The sequence below is a fragment of the Mauremys mutica genome, chromosome 9 (genome assembly GCF_020497125.1).
Source record: "Mauremys mutica isolate MM-2020 ecotype Southern chromosome 9, ASM2049712v1, whole genome shotgun sequence".
Taxonomy (NCBI): Eukaryota; Metazoa; Chordata; order Testudines; family Geoemydidae; genus Mauremys; species Mauremys mutica.
In genome coordinates, this window is record NC_059080.1 from 68,170,738 (window position 1) to 68,196,208 (window position 25,471).

General features: G+C 42.5%; 1 protein-coding gene across 5 annotated transcripts in view; it reads left to right on the top strand.

The window, feature by feature from the left end:
• The window catches only part of ACSL3 (acyl-CoA synthetase long chain family member 3), a 105,626-nt gene extending 93,927 nt beyond the window's left edge, over window positions 1-11,699 (top strand). For 4 of the 5 annotated variants that reach the window (XM_045030528.1, XM_045030529.1, XM_045030527.1 and 1 more), the window contains exon 15: window positions 1,531-2,160. In XM_045030528.1, the coding sequence (XP_044886463.1) occupies window positions 1,531-1,897 (367 nt within the window). In that variant the 3' untranslated portion in view covers window positions 1,898-2,160. Of the gene's footprint in view, window positions 1-1,530; window positions 2,161-3,778; window positions 3,937-7,321 lie in introns of those variants that run through there. The other variant, XM_045030530.1, reaches the window with a different exon arrangement.
• The last annotated feature ends 13,772 nt before the right edge of the window (window positions 11,700-25,471 follow it).

A 25,471-nucleotide genomic window follows, 5' to 3' on the forward strand; every position in this document is an offset into this window, starting at 1 on the left:
TCCTCACCACTGGGGGAGAAGTGTCAGTTCAGAAAACTCTTGTGGCTAGCCACAGGCATAAGGACCTTTCTGTGGACATTGCAAAGCAGATGTCTGAGAGGGGTTGTGACTAGGACGCTGCTAAGTGCCAGATAAGAAGCCAAAAGCTCAGGAGAAACATTGAAATGAGAGATAAAAGGAGACAGTCTGGCAGGGGGCATATGACCTCTCCATTTTTGATGAACTAGACAGGATTCTACCCAATTTATAGTACAACCCATTCCAGGCATTATTCTGAGAATGTTGCCTGCACTCCCCCCCCCGCACTGAGGATGACTGACTAGACCCATCAGCGGATGAGCAGGAGGATGCCAAAGGGGAGCTGCCCCCTGAGAGCCTGTGACTCCGGAGCCTGACTATGTCCTGCTGGAAAGCCAGCCCCAGTCATGCCCTGCTACAACAGACCCTTGTTCGTGCCCTGCATCGACTGAGCCAGAATCCCAGACACAAACCCAGGCCAGGCCTGAAGAGTCATATCCCGTACAGGGAACTTCAGCACGTAAGTATCTATGTTTATAATTTATTATTTATTATTATTGTTGGCAGATATGAGCTAGAAACCCCATCCCCCTTCCCCCATCCTGTTTGTTACAGCTTCAAAATCCAGCCAGCATAGTGCAATTGCAATCAGTCCCTCTTTCTCCTCTGGTGCAGCCCCTTCCATAGCAGATTTCAATAACAAAAGCATTCATTTGTGCAAAATTAACAGCTGATTGATAAAAAAAATTTGGTTAGTTTTCGTAGTTTATGTGAAGTATAAGTGCACATTGCCTGCCCAGTCAAGGCATAAACAATACTGCACCCTTCTAAGGTACAAATGTCCTGTCAAACACATTGTAACTGATGATCATTGAAGGACCCTGTCCTTCTCTGCACCTTCTCCATGTCTGCAGGGGAGATATAGCAAACCTTAAGATTGCGAAATAGCTTGATTTTTTTGTTTTGCATATTACAGGGAATAGCCACATGCCCATGCCTCCCAGTATAGCTTGTCAGCACCTTCCACTCCTGCAGTGCTTTTGCGGGGACCATCCTGGTGAATAACTGACCAGCAAGATACTGTCCTTTGCCTTTTTGAGTAAGATCATTCTCTGCCTCCTAGTCAGCCACATCAGCATAATGTAATAGAGAGTGAGGACATCTTAAAGGGGATGTGGAGGGAATTACTGTCCAGTTTGCCCTCCATAGTCCCTCCTTTACACCTCCAATACCATAGAAGCACCTCCAGGGCACAAACAAAACTGCAAAACCAAACCTGGATCATAGCTCCAACCGCATCCCCCCTAGCAGCATGAAAGCAGATACAGTAGATTGAAATCCAAATGCACCAGATTCCTCTGTACATGCAGACCACTTACCATCTCTGAGGTTCCCCCTGAATGGCAAGAGTCTGAGGGAGGTAAAGTCACATATACATAGCAAAAAAAACTATCATGATTTGTCTGAGATATGAACAATAAGCAAGTGTTCCCCCCCCCTTTCCTCCCACAGCCCCTGCAATAGCCAGATCATCAAGGACCAGCTGTGTACTGCTGACAGACTGGTCAACCTGAAGGGGAGAAAAAAGAAGACTCAAGACAAGGTGTTTACAGAACTCATGGCAGAGACACAGAGGAAAACCAGGCTGGCTGAGAGCTGGAGACTGTATATGAGGGAGGGAGAAAGAAGTGCAGCTGCCCCAGAGATTGTGGCAGTGGGCAAGGACAGCATCGCAGTGACCAGTGAAAGGATGGCTGTGGCCAAGGACCGCATCACCATGGTGAAGGAGAGCATGGAAAAAGGCAGAGAGATTCAGAGGCAACTCATGGATGCTATCCTGAGACAGAACATCATCTTGGAAAAACCATGCTTCTGCTAGGCCAGCAGGCCCTGCAGTCCCATAGTTTGGGACCCAGTCATGTTCTTCAGACCCTGGACAGCACTAACTCCTAACCTCTGCATCCCCACAGCAATGCTTCCAGCAGTTCCCATTCACCTCTCAAATCCAACCTCGAGGGACTGAGACACTTGCACTTGGGAGTCCAGTTCTTTTGAGCCCTACAAAGCCTCTGAGAATTTTGAGCCCAGGCACTCAACCTGAGAACCTATGTGGATGAGAAGAGCCAGGGGCAAGGTGTATACTTGCCTTTAACTTTCTGCATACCTCCTCCAAATTGTTGCATTTGAAATTTCTTACTGTTGCACTTGTTAAAGGGTTTTATGCAGTTGGTTATTTAAGAAGATTGGTTAGTTAAATGGGGTTCCAAATACAATTTTTTCCCATTTGTTCCATTAAAAGGTTTGTATTTGGTGTTTTTATTGTTTTTTCATAATAAAACTATTTATACATAATACATCCATTATGAGTCATCAATGCATTAAACACAGAAAATCCTTTAAATAAACCTGAAATAATTCATCAGCTTTTACAAAAGCATATAGGGACCATTCAACTTCAACCACCCACGAGCGCTCATAATGTTTGCATCCGAACACACGCCACTGGCTAATGTGTTCAGGTATGTGACTCATAATACAAACAGTAGGCATCCCTAACAGCAATCCCCTGGTGTTTGTGTTCTGTGTAGGATGCCTTGCTGGTTGCTCGAACCTCTGAGCAAATCTCCTCACCTCTAGTCTCCCATCCACCTATAAGGCTTTCCCCCTTGCTCGTACAAATATTGTGTAAAACACAACAAGCAATTATAATGGACCTTTATTCCCCCGCTGCTTCCAATCTGTTACATAAACCGTGCCATCTGCCTGTCAAATGACCAAATGCACAATCAACTACCATAGTACAACTACTTGGGCAATAATTAAAATGTTCCTTCCTTCTGTCCAAGCGGCCTGTCATTAGCCAGGGCACCAAGAGATAAGTTTGGTCTCCCAGAATAACTAGACAAAACTCCACACCATTAATGTCCATAGTGCTCCTGGGGGCAAACAGTCATTTCCCCATTAATTTCAAATAATACCGAGTTCCAAAAGATCTTGGTGTCAAGGACACTTGTAGACCAGCCTGCATTTATGTCTGTAAACCTGCTATAATGGTCCACCAGTCCTTGGAGCATCAACGAGAAATACCCCTGTCAGTTACCTCTTTGCTGTTATACTCTACCTCCCCAGGGAACAGTGGGTAGTGCATCTATCCGGGGAGGGATTCACTCCCACGTACTCCAGTGTGACAGGTGCAGGTGAGACCTACCAGAATTGGTATCCTCCTTAGGCATGAGGTGTGCACATCCTGCAAATGCTGAGCCCTGCTTCTCCTCACCTTAGTATAGCAGAACTGCACTGATTCCTTTGCAGGAGGACTTTCCATATCTGTAAAGGACAGGTTAAGATTTGCCCCTCAGTGAATTATTTGAACCCGATATGCCTTATTTTTATTAATTTGGATTGCCTATTTACATAATGATCTCATAATAAGGAAATTACAGTTACAAATGGCTGATTTGACATTATAGTTAGTTTACTATGTATTTAATACCTAAGTTGTGTATTTTCTGCCAGTATCATACTTACTTACATGGGTCTGTTATGGCATAAGTAACCATATTCAGTAATACAAACTTCTGCTTATTTAGAAAAGGGCAGAGGTACAATTCCATGTACTTATTCTGTGAGATTCTAGATGAACAAAAGTTAAAAATCAATATATATTAAATAGAAAAAATTTAAACTTTAATATTATTTTTAAATGACGTAATTGTTAACTCTACAAAATTCATACTAAAGTACATTTTATACTTCTCAGTTTCCAGTCGTATGTCATTGCATTTGTTGTGCCAAATCAAAAGGAGCTTACAGAGCTAGCTCGGAAGAAAGGATTTAAAGGAACCTGGGAAGAGATCTGTACCAGTGCTGAAATGGAAAAAGAGGTACTGAAGGTAGTAGCTGAAGCTGCTAGCTCAGGTGAGCAGTCAGGTCATTTGTATTTGCTTTGTGGAGCTTAATGTATTGTTAAAATATAAAACAGTAGAAACAAAATATGCATATCAATTTATAAAAGATGTTTTATTATGTGTAATTTGCGTCCAAAGTAGAATCTGCCTATAATGAAGTGTGTGTGTTTTCTGCAAAACCTGACTTTAACTGGAGGATGCTTTTTGTGTGTGAGAGGGGTGGGTGACATAGTCTACATAAATCTTCTTAGAGTGCTAGTCTCTGTGTGATTTCCACACATGGGTACATATGTGCTTCATGTGTCTGAGACTGGATATTTCTAGTAAGTAATGTCTCTTGGTCTGCACCTGCACAGTTGCTCCCCTTACACCCCATAATGACTGTATAAAGAGTGGTAAGGACAGATGCTTTTCCAGTTCCTTCTTACGGACATGTGGCCTCAGTCAGAATCTTCTGTGTCTGAAGCTATCTTTTATAACCTATATATATATAACTGTATATAGTTGTAACATTTTTAGTATTTTATAGTTTAGTTAGTGTAGTTTAGTTTGTCCCCACCTTAGGAACCATGACTATTCCCAGAGTTCCCAGGATTTAAGAACTATATCTCCTGCCCCCTTCCTGCATCTTGGTTAGCAATGGCCACCAGTACTGTCTTTACTGTCTTGTGGAGTCTGATATCTACACTAAGTGCAGCATCTGCTGCTCCTTCCCTCTCGGACCTGTGAGAGACGAGAGCTCCAACTGAGGAAGGACCTCACAGAGAAGGCCATGAGACACAAGTCTGATCCAGGTCAGAGGGAACCCTATGTACCTTGGCCTCAGTCTGTGAGTAGCACCCCTCTAATAGCTGTGATCAAAGACCATTCAGACAATTCTCAATCACAGCAGAAAAGACTCCACCAGAAAATGGTATTTAGCAGAATGGAAGTGTTTCTCTATGTGGATGCAACAGGGCCAGTTATCCTCAGAAAAAGCAGGTATTCCTGCTATTTTAGACTACCTTCTTAACCCTCAAGATGTCAGGACTTTTCATTAGCTCACTGCAATCAATGTCTTCTATTCTCCAATAGAGAGCTAATCCATTTTTAGTCATCTGACAATAGTCAGATTTCTGAAGGGTCTCACTAGGACCTTCCCTCCAGTAGCAATGCCAACATTGCAGTAGGACCTCAGATTTGATCCCATAGGCACCGATTTTATGGGTGCTGCGAGGCTGGAGGACCCACGGAAAAAACAATAGCTGGTGCTCAGCACCAATCAGCTGTTTGGCAACGCTCCTGATGAGCTAGTTGGGAATGCTGCCAAACAGCTGTTCAGTGACCCTGCCAAACAGCTGTTTGGCAGCTCACGGAGGGGCTTGGGGGAGGGCAGTGAGCGACAGGCAGTCAGGGGCCTTGGAGAGGGGTGGAGTGGGGGCAGGAAGAGGTGGAGCGAGGGCAGGGCATTGGGGAAAAGAGCAGAGTGTGGGTGGGGCCTCAGAGTGGAGCGGCGGGGGTGAAGCATCCCTGGAGAAAACTAGAAGTGTGTGCCTATTTTTGTACTGTCGATACTTACTGGGCCACCCTTTGAACCATTGCCATATGCCTGATGTCTCCTTTTTCCATGAAGGTCATGTTTCTTGTCACCATCACAGCAGCCAGCAGGGTGAGTGAACTGGGAGCACTACGTTTCATAAGGAGGTTTCCCTTCACCTTCACCCAAAAATCACCCCTAAGATAATTTCTGAGTTTTTCATGTGAAGCAGTCTCTTCACTTGCTGTATTCTTCACTAAAACTCGTGCTTCTAATGAGGAAAGGAGATTTCATTCCCTTGATGTCAGATGGGCTTTAGCGTTCTGTGTGCAAAGAATGAAACCAATGAGGAAAATTCCTAGACTATTTGTCACTATAGCAAAGCATTCACAGGGACCAGCATTTCTGCTCAGGGACTCTCTAAATTGATATCTGTATTGCTCTTTGTAATCAGTTGGCACATCTCCCTTCTGCAGACAGGGTGAGGACCCGCTCTACTAGAGCACAGGCAACATCCATAGCATGTCTTCAAGAAGTACCTGTATTGGACATTTGTAAGGCAGCAATCTGGCGTTCCATCCATATTTCTCAAAGATTACATCTTAGTCCAGGCATCTTCTGCAGATGCAGCAGATGGGACAGCAGTGTTACAGACATCTATATTGACTGCATCCTTACACCACCCTCCTCTTCTAATACAGCTTACCAGTCACCCACATGTGGGGTACACATACGGACCAGCACTCGGTTACTCTACCCGTAACTGGAAGTTCTTCAAGATGTGTGGTCCCTATTTGTATTCCACTTCCTGCCCTCCTTCTCTGCTTTTGATACTCTCGGATTCGCAGTAAGAGGATTAATTGGAGAGGCGTCCGTCTGCACTACTATGTATGCCCTTGATATGAAGCATAAGACAAGAAACTGCCCACGTGTGGACCAACAGACTCTACTTGCTAGAAGTCTCTGGTCTCAGACACAGGGAGTGTGTGTACCCATGTATGGAATATAGATGGGACTACAAATCTTGAAGAACTTCCAGTTACAGGTAAGTAACCCCCATTTTTCTCCTTGCCTGTCTCAAAAACTTTAATAGATAATATAGCATGTTAAATATTGTGTAAGCTAATGAGCATACAGTATGCAATACACTGATATTTGTTTTCATTTGCGCAGTGTTCCATTGACTTTACTTTTACATTACTTCATAACCTTAGCCTCCATGCTAAAGAGTAATAGTTAAACACTCCTCTCCATTGTGTTCCATAGAGAACAAAAAGGGTGGGAAAACAATGAAAGAAGGAAAGTAAAATGTAAATTACATTCTTCCTCTCTCCCTCTTCTTCAGTTTCCCTTGTCGGTGAGTTCACTGAAGTTCAACTGTACAAACAGCATATAATTGGGGCTGTGCAGGTTTGGGAGTATATTGTAGCAAGGGAATCAGCTACTGTACTCAACATGTTCTCCCAGCAACTTTCTAGAAATATCATCAGAAATAAACAGCAGAAAGTAGCACTTTTTTGAGCCTAAATAAATTCAATTCCATGCCTCCTCCTACATTCAAAGTGTCGGGGTCACAAAATAGGCCTGACAGCATAGATCTTGAGTGAGCCATTCTGCTATGTGTATGTACGTGCATTTGCAAAGCCAGTGAGCAGCACAAAAGCCCAAGCACATTGGGCATATTCCATGGTGATGGAATATAATTGTCCAGAGATCCTGTGACTCCACATGCTTTAAAGATCTCTCTGTGTGGCTGCAAACTAAAGTTTGAGGAGTACTTTTATCCTCTTAGCCTTGTCTTTTCTGTGTGAGAGCATGATTTAGTCCCTCAATCTATGTTTGAAATCTTTCTCATACTTGTATTTTTTTATTATTGCAGCTCATCTGGAGAAATTTGAAATACCATTGAAAATTCATTTGAGCCCTGATCCTTGGACTCCTGAGACTGGTCTGGTGACAGATGCCTTCAAATTAAAACGCAGAGAGCTCACATCACACTACCAGGTGGACATTGATCGAATGTATGGAAAAACAAAATAATTCTTTTCCTGCGCTTCTTTGCTACAGTGAGCTCAGATCAAATAGGAAATACTTGAATCTCATGTCTCAGTACTTGAGACCAACACACAAAACACCATTCCTCATTTTCAGTTTAAACTGTTACTTCTGATAACATCAACACCTTTACCTGTCAGGATTAGTAAAATGTTAAGGCAGCAAACTTGTGTCTGTCTCCTTCTTTCCAGTATTCTCTGCTACCCTGTCAATATGTGGATTTTCCTGAGTTCTTTTGGGAAACTGTGATTTTGAAGCCTCAAGTTTTTAAATATGATTTATAAAGCCTATATAATGTTCTGTTTGCAACTTTTTAAAGTTTGGATGTATAGGCAGATAACTTGGCTATGTAAGAAATGGATATTCTGGGGGCCTTTTTTATATAAATATTTAAATATAAAAAGTGATTGACGTGAAATTATGTAATCTGAAAATGCTTATAACTCAAATCACTGTTGGACGGAAGACCAGATTATTTGTTGCTGTGCAATTGTTCTTTGTAAATTTAAGAAAGAAAAAGTCTGACATTCTGACTTGTGAAATACACCTGAAATATGTGCCTGATGGTTGATCTTAAATATTTTATTTTTTATCTAAAAAAGAAAGGTGAGCATGGCATAGCACTGTATATAAGTAGACAGCCCTGGAGAATATGTTGTTTGAGGCTTTATTAATGCAAAAGATGCTATTTAACACACCAAAAACTACACCTGTGAATAATCTGTCTAATATTGAAATTCACGTTTAAAATATCTTCAGGCCATTATATTCAGTACAGAAGTTATATTGTTTAAAACTTGTGAGAACTTCTAAGTGTTAAGTAAAATGAATTTAGAAAGTTTGCTGGGACTTCAACAAAAATCATCTCTTTTCTCATCAGCCTTACATGCACAATTCAGGTTTTCTGTTTTGTTGCTTGTAAATCATTGATAATAGTCATGTTCAAACCTAGCTGCAGCCCAAATCTTTTGGAGGGAAATTTCTTAAAGGCCTAAATGTCCAGTTAGGTACCAGTTGGAATTGGGCACCTAACTCCCATTTGTGCCTTTGAAAATCTCCCCCTAAATTAATAATTTCACGTTCTTTTGTTTATATATTTTTTTTCTTTGAAGGCAAATGTCTGAAGTATTGTCAGTTAAGAGTCATATTTATTTTGCCTGCTTGGTTGTTTAATTGTTGCAACCAAATTCTTGAGTTAGTTGATTATAAATAGTCCTGTGAAGCTTTCATTTTGAGAGTTCTGGGTACTAGCTAGGTCTAAAGTGGGAGCCTCTAGATTGGTTTCAGATATGTATTTTATTATTAGTTTTTTAATATATTAATTTAGAGAAAATATTCTGATCAGGGTCCCATGAGAACATGGAAAGGCATACATCAGTAAATTTTGTGATGGACCAGATATTAAAAGGGCTTTAATTTGCTGAAATGTCTTTCCTCATATGGTATATGTAATTACAATGTAAAAAGTCAGGTCTTTATGCTTGCTTGATGCAATAGTTTGATAACAGAGCATTGGCTGTACAAAAGACATGCAGTACTTAAAACCACCCTTTTCTGCAGTTAGCATTGGTAGAGCTTTAACTTGGGAGTTTTTGGAGAAGGTTTCACACAAACTCTGATGAAAAAAATTAATTCTGAAGTATATGAAAATTGACACTCTGTGCAGTTGTATAGGAGACCAAAGTCAAGTAGGTTCCCTTTGCTGGTGAAAGCTGAATGTATCATACCTAGTTTCAGTCACTTAAATAACGGAAGAGTGAGCTGTATTTTTAATAGCTCTTACTGGATTGCAATAGATTTGCACTATTGTTGGTGCTGGAGAACTCTCTGCACCTTTTGATGAGGTTTGGTGTATTTAGTCAAATGGAATTGTCAGATTTAAAAGGGGTTCAAAATCGCATTTGTATCAGAAATGAGGTAATGAGGCTGTTGTAATCCAGGCTATACATCATCTGAATGTTAAGGAAGTTATAAACACATGATAGATATATACAGATAAGACTAAACGTAGGAAAGTGATTGATTGAAGAATGGGAGCACATGAGCTGCCAAGTTCAAAGGAAAAGTATAATCCTGTTAGGTATAGAAAAATGTTTAATAAAATATGGATTTGCACTCTGTCAAATGGCAGCAAGAAGCAATAAGGTTCATAAATAGAGCCTGCATTTGAAGCAAATGATATACTTTGCTCAAGATTGCAAATGTTTTTTTTTGTGATCCTAGAAAAACAAAAGTAATCCAAAATATGTCTAACAAAATATGTCCAGCATCTCAAGACCACTGGTTGTACTTTGTAGTATATTAATAAAATTCTAAATGTGATTAATCCAGAAGAAGAATTCTGAAAGAAATAGTATTTTAAAGTATACTGTTAAGTTCTTAAATGCACTTTGGATAAATCACCGTAATGAACAGATGTTTTAACATTAGTTTGGAAATAAGTCTTCACTTTTCTTCCAGCTCCACCAGAAGGTTGGGCTGTAATCTAACTCTGCATCTGTTTTTCAATCCAATTTTCTTTTCTGATGTACTTTTAAGTTGATGTAGACAAATAGTTCCAGTTTTTGTTGAGATCAGATTGGTTTTGTAAAAGATAAAGCTTTTGTTTCCTCTAAGTGAAAATAAACCACTAGAACAATTTTAAAGAGCAAAAAGGCTTTGAATTTTTGGGTGGGCCTAAAAAACATTTTTTGGTAAGTATTATTATCATCCTGTCTCGAAGATGGGGGGAACAAATGGCCTGATCCTATGAGGTTCTGAATATTTGCAACTCCTGTTGAAGTCACTTGTTGTGGGTTCTCAGATCTTCTCAAGAGCAGGCTCTAAGGCAGAAAAGTTACGTTAAATGACCAGGGCCACAAAAGGAGCCCATGTCATAACTGAAATTAAAATTCACGTGTCCCTTGTGATTGTAGTACATCGAGTAATGATACCTCTTGGGTGCTTGAGCTGCCACCATCCTTTCATTTTGTGATCATGGGCCATGCTAGCTGCTTAGCAGAGGAACAATTCAATTGGGAGGCAGTTCACAGGAACCCTAATGGTAGCAGCCTACGTGACACCAGACACCAATTATGTGAAAAATATCTAGCAACTTGATGGAATGGATTTAGTCTCCACATTTCAAGATTCTCATAATAAGAATATGGGGTGGGAACTGGAGCTGAGAGTCTATTCTGGCCCTAAAATTTGGCTCTGGAAAAGAAGCATCTTGACGAGGCAATTTAAAATTCCTAAAATTCTGAATCAGTGGGATAGTAGTGATCATTAGCTACTTATCCTCATGTGAAAGTGTACATAGCAATGAATTTTGAGTTGCATTATAAAAGAGGACTAAATGACCTAGTAAGAACCAGGACTGGAAGATGAATAGTTGGCACACATCTTCTGGTGTTATTTTTTGAAATGCTTCAAGACTTTAGACTGACACTTCAATCCAGATGTCACAAGTGTTCTTTACAGGGAATAAACTAAACTTTTCTGGATGTGGTTAGGAAATTAAAAATTAGAGGTCAGAAAAGACCTGGCAAGTTTACTGATGCTGTTACTATTGCAGTTTACAGAAAAATTGACTGTACCTCAAGGGGAAGCAGTGTCTTCTCAGCAGTAAAACATTTTGCTGAAGTTAAAAGCTGTGTGCAATTGAAACTAAAAATATAGTACATAGATACATGCTGTCAATTTTATAAATAGGATGAAGATAAATGTATGGAATTGAAACCCTACTAAAAACATCCTACAAAGTTTGTAAATTTAGGCAGAAACTGCCACAGGGGATAAGCGTCCATGGCAGTAAACTTTTATATTTATGCTGCTGAAATTCGCAAGCTTTTATTCTGTATTAGAACTCCACTTAGACTTTGTGTTGCAGCATTTTTTTATAAATGTGGTGTATTCATTCGTTTGAGCTTGTAAGAAAATTGTATACATCTGTGTCTTCCATACTAGTAAGAGGAGAAGTCTCTCTTTAAGTTTGTACACTTTAGACCAGTCTGAAAATGTAATTGAATCACCAGTTGTATATTACTATAATTGGTTATTTAATGCAAACTCATTTTCAATGGCATCTTGGTTTGGTTGTTAATATGAACTGCCTGAAAAAGTGTATATCATAACTGATTTATATTGTATGAATTATTTATTTGTAATTGGACATTAAGTTTCAAAAATAAAGAAAGGTAAAATTGAGTTTCACAAATTAAGCCTTGCACTTCCTTTTCTTCACCTTTTCAGGGTGTTGGTTTTTTCCCCCCAACAGAAAATCACTCTGGACCACAACCATAGCGGGTGTAAATTAGGGTCACTCCATTGACTTGATGGAACAGTATACATGTCCATCAGCTGAGGACCTATCTAACCGTTCACATTTAAACTATGTTCTTGCCACTTTTAAAAATGTTAATGAATTAAGACCATTGAGACTGTTGCTATTTTCAAAGGGGACATGCTCTGAATTTTTATCCTTTGTTGGAAACCTTTTTGCACAAGTGTGTGACAGAGTATATCATTCCTGTCTCCCTCTAATAATTCTTTCCTTTCCCGCTTACATTTTTATTGTCTATTACATTCAGACCACGCAAGCTTATTTCTATAACAATGCTTGTAGTGTTGTGTGATGCTAATATTTAGTATTATAACACTGTGCTTGGCAATTTTTATGTGATATGTAAATATTTTTTATTTCCTGTATTCCAACCTTGGTTGCAATGATTAGTTTTACCTCTTTTAGACCATGTTATGGTACCCATTGTGTTGGAGGGCTGGAGTGTCGTAAATGAATGCTAGTAATCTTGAAATCAGTTTCAAAGATTTGAGTCAATCTCAGATACTGTCCCATTTATATTGATTACATGGCAAAGGTTCAGGCTGAGGGCCAGAGTGTCAACCATGTGATCTGTCTACTTTTAAACTTGGGAGTGAGTCCACTAGCCCTATATTTCTGCATTAATCACAGTAGTATCTTGCTGTAAAGCTGTAGTTCTATTACTCTTCATATTGAAATGCACCCACTCTCACAGTAGGTTTTTAGTCTCCATGGACCTGGTGGGACAGAATTATCGCTGGCTGGATGCTAAGCCCTTCCTGCTGAACAGACAGCCCATTTATTTTGCATCCATCCATGTGTGAGAGGACACCAGACTCCTCCTGGTACACACTTGTATTCAAAACCTTCAAAGATGTTATTTCTAAAGCTGGAAACTTTTTTAGTTTAAACCAGGGGTCGGCAACCTTTCTGAAGTGGTGTGCCGAGTCTTCATTTATTCACTCTGATTTAAGGTTTTGCATGCCAGTAATACATTTTAACGTTTTTAGAAGGTCTCTTTCTATAAGTCTATAATATATAACTAAACTATTGTTGTATGTAAAGTAAATAAGGTTTTTAAAATATTTAAGAAGCTTCATTTAAAATTAAATTAAAATGCAGAGCCCCACTGGACCAGTGGCCAGGACCCAGGCAGTGTGAGTGCCACTGAAAATCAGATCACGTGCCGCCTTTGGCACACGTGCCATAGGTTGCCTATCCCTGGTTTAAACTAATTCTCGATAATTTGACTTTAATTATTTTTTCCTAAGGCACTGCAGCAGCTAAACTCTCTGCAGGATGTTATTTGTATGATAAATTCAATAAATGAAGTGAAGGACTGTAAAATATTATAGAAGCTAATCTAACTCAGGGTACTAAGAAAGAATAAAATATTAAGTAACCTTATGGAACTTAATTTTCATATGGGTGTTATATTAAGGAAACCGCCAGGAGGCAGTGACAAACGTGTTTAGAAAAATGGATACGAGAATAATGGATGAGTTGAGCACATAAAACTGGAAGTCCACATTCCAGTGATCTACACTAACAAAAGGTAAGGGGCAAAACCCAAATGGCTTAAAATAATGAACCCAAAATGGGAAAAAGTTGCAGATTTATTAGGATAAATAAAGGAATTCTGACAACCTGTGGTAGGCAGATATATGTGTGTGTGTATAGAGAGAGGAAATGCAATTACTAGAACTACATAGTAATAGACTGCGAACAAAACCAGGGTTCAGCTATGCAACTGTGAAGCATCTCAGGCTATGTCTACATTGTATTAAAAACCTGCAGCAGTGAGTCTCGGAAACCAGCTCTACAGTCGGGCTTGTGCGACAGTGCTAAAAATAGCTGTGTAGCTGTTTGGTCTCAAGCTGGCTCTGGGACTCTGAAGCCCAGGTTGGGGGATGGGCTTCAGAGCCTGAGCTCCAGCCCAAACTGCAATGTCGACACAGCTGTTTTTAGCACTGTAGCACAAGCCCAAATCTGTAGACCTGGGTTTAGAGACTTGCTGCTGCAAGCTTTAAAACTCGGTAGACATATCCTTAGGGTACATCTACTTAGCAGCTGGAGTCGTGCTTTCCAGCACGGGCAGGGAGCTGTGCTGGCTCTGCTCGATTACCTGGTAAAAATCACTGTGTCGCTGGAGGTAGTACTGGTGGCAGCTTGGGCTAGCTATGTGAGTACAAACCCACCAAAACCCCTTAAGTACATACTCAGGTGGCTAAGGCCAAGCCCCCACCTGTGTTGCCCCGGCTTCACCGCTGTTTTAGTGTCTGTCTACCAGAGCTGGCAAGCACCTTCCCAGATGCAGTGTGAACATAGCTTTCCTATGCTTATGTGAATCCAGACTTAACACAGTTCATTAGCTGTTTTGAAAGCATTAGACACATTCAGTGTATAACTGGTTGAAATGCAGGCCAGAGGGTGGAATCTTAGGGTATGTCTGCATTGCAATTAAAAACCCGCGGCTGGCCTGTGTCAGCTGGCTTGGGCTAAGGGACTGTTTAATTGCAGTGCAGATGCTTGGGCTGGAGCCAGGGCTCTAGGACCCTGCATGGTTGGAAAAGGAAGTGGTCTCAGCCACCACCGAGTTCTGGGAAGGGGAGGGCAGCATATCATGTGCTATTTCCTTTGTACTTGGCAAGTCCCTAGCAGGAGAAGGACTGTTTGCCTGCCTGCTGACCTCTTCTAGTACTGAGTTTGGACCTTTCCTCTGGAGCTATCTCCCAAGTTGTGCAGGAAGACTGGAAACTGCATCCCAGCAGAGACTCCATGGTGGAAAGAACTTTGGTGTGAAGGTTTTAATTTGAGGTTTGTTTATTTGACAGCCTTTGTTGCCTGTTTGAGTAGAGCCTATGAGGGTGTTTTAAAGGATCAGTTAGGAGAGGCTGGCTCAGGGCCACAGCCTGCTATGCTCGTTAATGTGCTATAAACCCCTCAGATGAAAATCAGTCTGGTTATGTCACACATACAATTATATCACAGCATATTGATTCTATGTAATTGTTTTGCAGATTTTTCTGCTTTATAATCAACACTTGGGACTCCTCCTATACGTTCTATCTGAGTCCAGAAAAACTACTCTTAAGCCTAATTGGTGAATCTAAGGGATCCTGTGCATATGCACAACAGAAAATAGATTTATTTTCTGGACTATCCTACAATTAATAAGTGCATTTTTCTTTAAATCGACAAAATAGTTAAAATGAAATATAAACTCTAGCACTGTTGTGTACTGAAACAAACAAATGTAAAAAAAAGAGATCAGAGTGGTAAGAACAGCTTTCTAATAGTCAAAGATTATCAACACTGAACTGATACTGTGATAATGACGGTGTCTCACGTCAATGTTGATGTACTAGGGTTCATCAAACAAACACATATATACAAGGTCAGACCAATACGAGAACTGCAAATACGGTTACACGTGGAATAGACAAGACCATTGCAGGCTGTTGTATCTTTGATTTGCACGGTTCATGGTTTTCACATAAGGTGTTAATGTGCCTTGCTGCAAAGCAGTTAATGGCAACATGACAAATCTGCAACCATCTCGCTCTGATGTTGTGTCCCAGATGCTGGAGTCAACCTCACACACTTTCAAGTTTGAGTTCAGTGTGTCTTTATATCGTTTACACTGGCCACCGTGAAAATGGGTGCCTCGCTTTAGCTGACAATCAAATATGGCTTTGGGTATTCTCGAGTCAGCCATAGGAACAAGAGGCCCACATCAATGCCACTGAGCTTTTATGAGCCTGCTTTGAATTGCAGACATCTAACAATTACCCAAGGCCAGCTGTGCATGTGGAATGATGTCATACCTCCTGTGGAATGATAGGGGCATCAAACAAGCATTTTAAAAATAAACTGATACTGTACTTGCAATATCAGTAATCACATAGCCTATATGAAGGACCTATTTAGGCCACAGAGCAATAAAATAAATATGGAAACTTACTGGCGCACACAAATTCAACGAGTTATTACACCTGTGCTGACAAAGCAAATATTCCTCTTCTTTTGTAGCCTCACTGTCTTCCGTCGCCATTCTTTCCTTTGCTCTACTGCTTTGACGTGTGAAACATCATCTGTGATTTTTCGTAGTGACTTGAATGCTGCATTGAAAGCATGGATGAGAAGGAAACTTTGTAACCACAATGTACAATACATGACCAGTAGACGGTACATCACCTTGGTCAATAATTTCTCATAAGAAAAAATTGGAAAAGGAGAAGATTGAAAAGAGAATTTATTCTATCATGTATTGGGAATAGTTCAGGGATCATCTAAAGTCTGGAAAATGATTGGTCCAAATGATTTAGAAAATACTCTCAAATAATGATTCCACTCCCTGAGGTCAGTGTCAGTTTGAAAATTGTTGGAATAAAAAAAAGGCCTAAAACCTTTCAATTTTAGTTTAACAAATTTTATTTGCCCAGCTAAACTTTTCATAGTCAATAGACTTCAGGTTTCAATGTATTCAGAGACAGAGCAGAGGGATTCACTGGACTAAGGCACAAATGTCTCCTCTGTCCTTCCCATCCCAAAGCCTACTGAGTTCAGTGGAAAGACACTCCCATTGTCTTCAGTAGCTTAGATCAGCTCCTGGAGTAGCTAAAGGAAGTAAAATAAGAGGCTTCTTCAAGAATTTCCTGTACAGACTGATATTCTTGGGATTCTCCTGCAAACTCTACATCTTTGCTAGAATCCTTTGTCTCTCTCTCAATGTGGCCTCCCTCATGGGAGGAAACTTTCATGCCAATTGCTCTAGATCTGAATGTTGCATGGGGCTGGGTGAGAACAGCTACATTGTAGATGGCTCCAGCTTAGCTGTTCAAGCATCTTCTCTTTCTGACGAAGGTCCTGGGCTTCCTTAGAGGCAGAACACTCAAGTGTACCTCACTGAAGTGCATTCAAGTTTTGGTGTCCTGCTGTGCTACACTGAGACAGTGCTCCAGGAGCAGGAGGTAGGGGAGAGGGCAGGAAAAGACTATCCTGCGGCAGCTCTGGATCTTCAGCTTTCCTCTTCCAGGCACAGAGAAGTCTGAAAGGGCATGAGGAGGTGTACCAGGCCCTTTGAGGCCCCCTGCTGGCAGGGGTGGCTCCAGGCACCAGCACGCCAAACGCATGCCTGGGGCTGCAAGCCACGGGGGGCGCTCTGCCGGTCGCCGGGAGGGCGGCAGGCAGGTTGCCTTTGGCGGCATGCCTGCGGAGGGTCCGCTGGTCCTGCGGCTTCGGTGGACCTCCCGCCGGCGTGCCTCCGAATCCGCGGGATGGGGACCTCTAGCAGGCAAGCCGCCGAAGGCAGCCTGCCTGCAGTGGTTGGGGCGGCAGAATACCTAGAACCGCCCCTGTCTGCTGGAGGCTTTGCAGTCCTGCCAGCCTTGCCCCAGGAAAAGGAGCAGTGAAGGTAGGTCCTCCAGACCTGCCTACAAAGGCTACAGGAAAGCAGCCAATCAGAGATCAGCAGGCCAAGTTAAAAGGAGCAACAGGATCTGAGCAGGTCAATTGCTGGCTGGGACCAGAAGGGTGAAGGAGGACTGTAAGGCTGTGAAACTCCACAGGTAAAGAGGCTCGGGAGAGACCCTGCTCAAGCAGGGATAGGACTGTAAAGCTCTACAGACAGAGGCCTGAGAGAAGACACTGAGAAATCAGGACAGAGACTGAGAAACTCTCCAGGCAAGGAGGCCTGGGATTGACCCTGCACAGACAGTGAACCCAAGAAGGTGATGGGACCAAGTGGGAAGGAGTCCAGGGAATGCAGCAGCAGCAATTATAAAGTGAAGCAATACACATCTGCTTTTTATAGGGTCCCTGGATTGGGACCTGGAGTAGTGGGTGGGCCTGGATCTCCCCACTGGCCAATGGGGAAGTGGCCGAAGCCAAAGAAGGGGATAAGGCTTAGTATGAAAAACCCAAGAGAGGGACTAGAATTTAAACAGGCCCAGAGATGGCGCTGAAGACCCTGGAGAGCACCAATTGTTGGACTTTGTTACCCAGGGTTCCTTCATACATTTGACTGCATGTGACTTGGCCGGAGGGCTGGGCCACCAAAGATCCACCTGATGAGGGCAACGGTCAACAGGGGGCACCAGAAGCTGAGAAAGGAAAGAGTGCAGGCTCACACCCAGCCGGCAGGAGGCGCTTATGAGAGGTGAGAGCACTACATCGCAAAGGGGAAGAAGGAACTGCCCAGGAGACGATGGGATTTTGGATAGGGAAAGGGAGGGGAAAAGATGAGCAGAGCTGATGTTAAGCTGCTGGTTTCTTTTTGCTGGGTCTGGGGGAAGTGCTTCCCCTCACATCCAGCAGACACAATCTCCCTGATCTCCTTTGGCTTTTCAGACTGGGACTTGCCAGCTGAAGAGCTAAAAATAAGTTACCAGAAGGGAGAAACTTTTGGAGCAGTAGGGCTGATAGCTTGGTTTATAAAACAGCTTCATGTACAAGTCCACCCATATGTGCTTCTTCCAACTATGACAAAAGAAAGAGACTTGCTCTTGAAACAAATATGATAAGCAATCTCAGTGCTGGATACTGAAAGGAATCTCAGATCCCTCTCTGGGGAGCGATATATAGTTCATCAGCTGGGATAATCCTGTCTGACAAACCAAAGGCTATTTGGCAGAACAAGAGTGGGAAGCATGTTCCCCAGAGCTAAGGAGCAGGATTGTACATCGCCCTCCCGACAACCAGACCTACCTTATATCTGTTCTTATCTGTTCCCAGAATTTTGGCATTCCAACTCTATGATCCTGTTACTGCTGATTTACCCTCTGCCCTCAAGACAGCCATTGCTCCTTTCTGCTAAGTCCTCCACCTGGGCTCACTGGGGTTCTGCACTGAATCTTGCTGGTGAGTGGGGGAGAGCAGGTCAGAAACAAGAAGTGGGTGACTGAGTAGAACTCCATTGGTAGCTCTTGGCAGGGAGCTACTTAATGTTGTGATGAATGAGGGGAATAGCGTTGACGATGTTTCATTTAGATAAGTCACACCAGCATTTCACTGCATAAGTGTACTGTGTGAGCATGCAGCCAGTGGTTTCTACGTACTACGGTTCTTTAACTAGAAGGATCTGAAAAAATGGTGAGATGCCATGACCCAAACGTCCAAAAAAGCATTTTCAAATGCTTCCTTTAGCAAAACTGCAAAATTTTATCTATCTACAAACAGAGAATATATAAAAATTCAACAAGGATGGGAGCAGCTTCTGTGTAAAATCTGCAGCTTAAATTCACTCATCTGTTGATTTTTAAAAGGGCTTTTATTCCTGCTTTAAGTGGGACGCTCAGCTCAGCTTTAACTATAGAAGATCTAGTATGTCTCCATAATATATAGTTAGTTTTTAAATGACCACATGTTATGGAAATAACATGGGATCAGTCTTTACTGGGAAGCAACATGATCAAAGGAAATGAGCTTAGGGTTGTGAGTCAGGAAGGTCCTGAGTGATCATCCCTGTTCTTTCAGGGATTTGATCTATGACCTTGGGCAAGTCACTTCACTTCAATGCCTTGGTTTCCTCTGCTATAAAATGAGGCTGCTGCCTACATATTTCACAGGGCATCAGGAGGGTTTGTCAGTTTCTTCAGCACTTTGAAGATGCAAAATGTGCTATAAAAACTAAATATTAGGCAAGATGATTTTATACTTAAGACATTGCACTGGGATTCAGGAGATCTGAGTTCAGTTCCAGCCAGAGGTGAAAGTAAGCTGGTACACCCCGGTACAGCGTACCAGCAAGAGCCAGTGCGCCGTACCGGGGCGGCCCAGCTTTGCCAGATAGCAATTTAAAGGGCTTGGGGTTCCCAGCAGTGGCTGGAGCCCTGGGCCCTTTAAATTGCCGCCAGAGCCCTGCTGCCGGAGCCCTGGAATAGCACGGGGCTCCGGGGGCTATTTAAAAGGCCGGGGCAGTAGAAGCACGGGAGTCCTGAGCCCTTTAAATAGCCCCCAGAGCCCTGGACTAGCAGCGGGGCTCCAGGGGCTATTTAAAGAGCCCATGGCTCCTGCTGCCTCTACAGCCCGGGCCCTTTAAATTGCTGCCAGAGTCTCCAGCTGCTGCTGCTACCCCAGGACTCCAGCGGGCTTTGGCGGCTATTTAAAGGGCAGGGGCCATAGCAGCTGCTGAGCCCTGGGCCCTTTAAACTGCTGCCAGAGCCCCCAGCTGCCGCTGCCAGAGCCCCCAACTGCCGCTGCTACCCCAGCAGGGAAGGGGAGGGCACTTACTGGTACAGGGCGGGCTGGGGCTGGCTCTGACCCCCCCCCCATCCCCACCCCTTCCGGGAGTCAGAACTGGCCCCAACCCAGCCCCATACCAGTAAGTCCCTATTTCTACTTTCACCCCGGTTCCAGCTCTGCTCGGGCTCCCTGTGGGACATTGGACAAGTCACTTGATCGCACTGTAAAATGCAGATAATACTTCCTTTGTCTGTCTAGTCTATTTAGATGGTCAGCTCTTTGGGGCAGGGCCCACCTAGCACAACAGGGTTCTGATCTCATTTGGGGTGTCAAAGCACTACTGTGATACAAAGTAATAATGGTACAGTAGAACCTCCGAGTTACGAACACCTCGGGAATGGAAATGGTCCATAACTGCAATGTTCGTAACTCTGAACAAAACATTTTGGTTGTTCTTTCAAAAGTTTACAACTGAACATTGACTTAATACAGCTTTGAAACTTTACTGCGCAGAAGAAACATGCTACTTTTAACCATCTTAATTTAAATGAAATGAGCACGGACACAGTTTCCTTACCTTGTCACATCTTTTTTAAAACATTCCCTTTATTTTTTAGTAGTTGACATTTAACACAGTACTGTACTGTATTTGCATTGTGGGTTGGTATTTTTTTTTTTTGGTCTCTGCTGCCCAATTGTGTACTTCTGGCTCCAGAGGAGGTGTGTGGTTGACTGGTCAGTTCATAACTCTGGTGTTCATAACGCTGAGGTTATTTGTGCATACCCTTGCACTTATCAGCCTATTACAGTCAAGTTCAGAAGGTGGGTATGATGATGTATAGCTGAAAAGAAAGCATCACAGTTTCCTCAGAAAGACTGATAAAGTTTTTTCACCATGAACATACACCCACTGCCAGCAACACAACTACAGCCAGTGGAAGAACTCCATGCACATTGCATGGAGGGGGGAAAAAAGTCTATTCCAGCCTGCTAGGCCATGAAGTGCTGCCAAGAACAGCAGCAAAAAAGCCATATGCCTCCACTTTAATCTCTAGGCCCTAAAAATAATCCTCAAATATAAGTTGTTCAAGCCAAGTGAATGAATCAAGATAAAATGATTAATAATGTATGCTGCTATGAGAAATGCAGAAGGTAAAAAGCAGATATCAAAAAGAGTGGATAGCAGTTAGGGGGAGAGTGAGGACAGCAGCAGTGAATAGAAATTATTAAACTGACCAAACATTATTTTTTTTCCCATGGAAAAATTTTGGATGAAAGCACTTCAAAGAATATACTGTATGTTAATTAATATGGGTTTTGTTGCAAAACTGGACCTGAACTACAAAGTTCAGATCCAAACTTTTACTCCCTATGAATTCTGCACCACTGGACGTGCACATATAATTAAAGAGCCACACATTTTTATTTTTTGGGCAGAAAAAACTTCTGCCAGAAAGTTGCTGCAGTTCCACCTTTTGCCCACCAGTTGGGGCTGTGGTGATAAAACCGAGCAGCAGCTCCGGGCCAGCTAGGGAAGGTTCATTGATTGTAGGGCTGGAAGGGACCTCGAGACGTCATCGAGTACAGTCCCCTGCCCTCATGGCAGGACCAAATACTCTCTAGACCATCCCTGATAGACATTTATCTAACCTACTGTTAAATATCTCCAGAGATGGAGATTCCGCAACCTCCCTAGGCAATTTATTCCAGTGTTTAACCACCCTGACAGTTAGGAACTTTTTCCTAAAGTCCAACCTAAACCTCCCTTGCTGCAGTTTAAGCCCATTACTTCTTGTTCTATCCTTAGCGGCTAAGATGAACAAGTTTTCTCCCTCCTCCTTACGACACCCTTTTAGATACCTGAAAACTGCTATCATGTCCCCTCTCAATCTTCTCTTTTCCATACTAAACAAACCCAATTCTTTCAGCCTTCCTTCGTAGGTCATGTTCTCTCTAGACCTTTAATCATTCTTGTTGCTCTTCTCTGGACTCTTTCCAATTTCTCCACATCTTTCTTGAAATGCGGTGCCCAGAACTGGACACAATATTCCAGTTAAGGCCTAACCAGTGCAGAGTAGAGTGGAAGAATGACTTCTTGTGTCTTGCTCACAATACACCTGTTAATGCATCCCAGAATCATGTTTGCTTTTTTTGCAACAGCATCACACTGTTTACTTCTATTTAGCTTGTGGTCCACTATAACCCCTAGATCCCTTTCTGCTGTACTCCTTCCTAGACTGTCTCTTCCCATTCTGTATGTGTGAAATTGATTGTTCCTTCCTAAGTGGAGCACTTTGCATTTGTCTTTATTAAACTTCATCCTGTATACCTCAGACCATTTCTCCAATTTGTCCAGATCATTTTGAATTATGACCCTATCCTCCAAAGCAGTTGCAATCCCTCCCAGTTTGGTATCATCTGCAAACTTAATAAGCATACTTTCTATGCCAATATCTAAGTTGTTGATGAAGATATTTAACAGAGCTGGTCCCAAAACAGACCCCTACGGAACCCCACTTGTTATACCTTTCCAGCAGGATTGGGAACCATTAATAACTACTCTCTGAGTACGGTTATCCAGCCAGTTATGCACCCACCTTATAGTAGCCCCATCTAAGTTGTATTTGCCTAGTTTATTGATAAGAATATCATGTGAGCCCATATCAAATGCCTTACTAAAGTCTAGGTATATCACATCCACCGCTTCTCCCTTATCCACAAGACTCGTTATCAGGGCCGGAGCTTCCACTAGGCAACTCTAGGCATTCGACTAGGGCGGCCGGATTTGGGGGGCACCCTCGATGGAAATTTGGTGGCGGAGGGTCCTTCTGCTCCATGTCTTCCATGGAAATTCAATGGTGGGTCCTTCACTCACTCCGGGACCCACCACCGAAGTGCCCCGAAGAGGCGGAGTGGAAGGACCCCTGCCGCTGAATGCTCAGAGGAGGAGCGCTGCCCCCTAGGGCGGCAAAAACCCTGGTGCCTCTCCTGCTCGTTATCCTATCAAAGAAAGCTATCAGATTGGTCTGACATGATTTGTTGTTTACAAATCCATGCTGGCTATTCCCTATCACCTTACCACCTTTCAAGTGTTTGCAGATGATTTCCTTAATTACTTGCTCCATTATCTTCCCTGGCACAGAATTTAAACTAACTGGTCTGTAGTTTCCTGGGTTGTTTCTATTTCCCCTTTTATAGATGGGCACTATATTTGCCCTTTTCCAGTCTCCTGGAATCTCTCCTGTCTCCCATGATTTTCCAAAGATAATAGCTAGAGGCTCAGATACCTCCTCTATTAGCTCCTTGAGTATTCTAGGATGCATTTCATCAGGCCCTGGTGAATTACCAGCATCTAACTTTTCTAAGTGATTTTTAACTTGCTCTTTTTTAATTTTATCTTCCAAACCTACCCCCTTCCCATTAGCATTCACTAGAAAGAACCTGCCTTCTTTACAGTGCCTGTCGGGCCAGGTCAGGAGACAGGGCCGACAGACAACGTGGGGCTGCTTGGGGGTCAGACAGGGACACACAAAGGCTAGTGTGGGAGGACAGACGGGGGCAGGGGTTGAATGGGAGTGGAGGCACAGGACCACTGGGGGAGGGAGGTGCAGGGTCACAGAGATGGGGGGTTGCTGAGTGGGGCCACAGAGATATATGGAGATGGGGGGAGGGGGTGCAGGGCCATGGGGGAGTGGGTGTCTGAGTGGGGGTGGAGGGACACATGTGGACGGGGCAGATGTACCTGACTGAATAGGTCAGGTTAGGGATCAGCCAGGGTCTGCATGGGGGAAGCTCCCTAACAATCCTTCCCCCACTCTCTGCCAAAAAAAAAACAACTTGCTCCATACTTTTCTCACCCATACCCAACAACCCTCCAAATTCACACCCAGGATCCTTCTGAGCTATGACTTCCCTTTTCCTCAGCTCCTCCCTTACCCCTGACTCCCCTAAGCCTTTGCCCTGCTTCTGAGGTGTGGGGAAAATATGGTTCTATTTTGTAGTTTAAATAAATTATTACTCAGAGTTTTGTATTTATATGCCTAGTAAGGAATCTATTTCTCAAAAAATATTTCCTGAATTTTTGTTGTTGTCTGTGTTGTTACAGACATACTTGCTGCTAGGTATTTTGAAATAAATGACCAAAAATAATTTAAAGTGGGTGATTATATTGTGTTATTTTGACAAATAAAAGATGCAGAATTTTGCAATATTGTGCACATAATTTTTAATATTTTGGCACAGAATTCCCTCAGGAGGAAAACTTTCCCAAAGGTCAGGGGAGTTGAGATCAACAGCATTGGTTCAGGCTCATCTTATTTTTGACAGATACTATGTACAGTATAATTCCAGTTATCCAAATTCCCTTTATTCAAAAATTCTAGTTATCTGAATCTATGTGTAGCCCGGTTAGTTAAATGCTTCTTTTTATGCAAACACCTGGTTATCCAAAGCTTTTTGGATCAACCCCTAGTCATTCGGGTCAATGGAGATGTACTCTATTCGCAAATGTTCAGCTCTATCTAGCTACTTAAGTGTATAAACTATAAGACTTCAGTACAACTAGTAGAAAGTTATGGAGGGAGCATAGTTTTTATTAGCTGATGTAGGCTGAATGCATGCTGTATATTCTGGGATTTTCAAAGGGGCCTAAGGAAATTAGGTGCCCAGCACCTATTGAAAGTCAATGGGAATTGGATGCCTAACTCCTTTGGGCCCCTTTGAAATCCCACCCATTTTCACCACTGTTAGAGTGAATTAAACTTGGTGCTTCATGCTGTTGCCATTCACTTCCCTTTTCAGTTCTGTACTGGTCAGATGAGTGAGAGTTCATGCACAACAAAAGCATCAGGAAGGTCAGTGTGCCTAAATAGATGTGAGTGTATTCACATCCACAGAGCTCTTTTGGCCAATTGGGAAAGCCACCTCCTCAATTTTCATACAAGCTTCATCTAGCAAGTAAAGTTACTGAACAAATTATTACAAATCCCAACCTGTTCTTGAATCATTCATGAACTGAAAAAAAAAAGGGCCAAAACAGGCCAACAAATTATTTGCAACTAATAATTAAACCAGCTGAGCATGTGCACACATACACTCTCTCTTGCTCATGTGCACATGCCTCTCTTCCCACCCACCTTCGCCAGGTTCTGCACAGCCAGATTTAGGAAGTGAGGATTGGGACAGCACATTATTTCAAGAGGTTTGGGTAAAGTCCTCAGCTGCTGTAAACCAACGTGGGTCTATTCACTTTGATGTAAAGATACCAATTTACACCCGCTGAGGATCTGGCCTGTGGTCAGCACATTTTAACAAATGTATTTTCTGGTCTTCTGCCCAATGTCTCATTCAGATTATTCCTGCCCATGGCAGATATAATTTGTGTGTGGGACAGGCATGTGGCTATAGCTAGTCTGAATGTTGGCGGCACTGATTTCAGAGAGATGTAGGTGCAAGGAGACAGACTCATCTAGAGGTGAGTGCATGGCT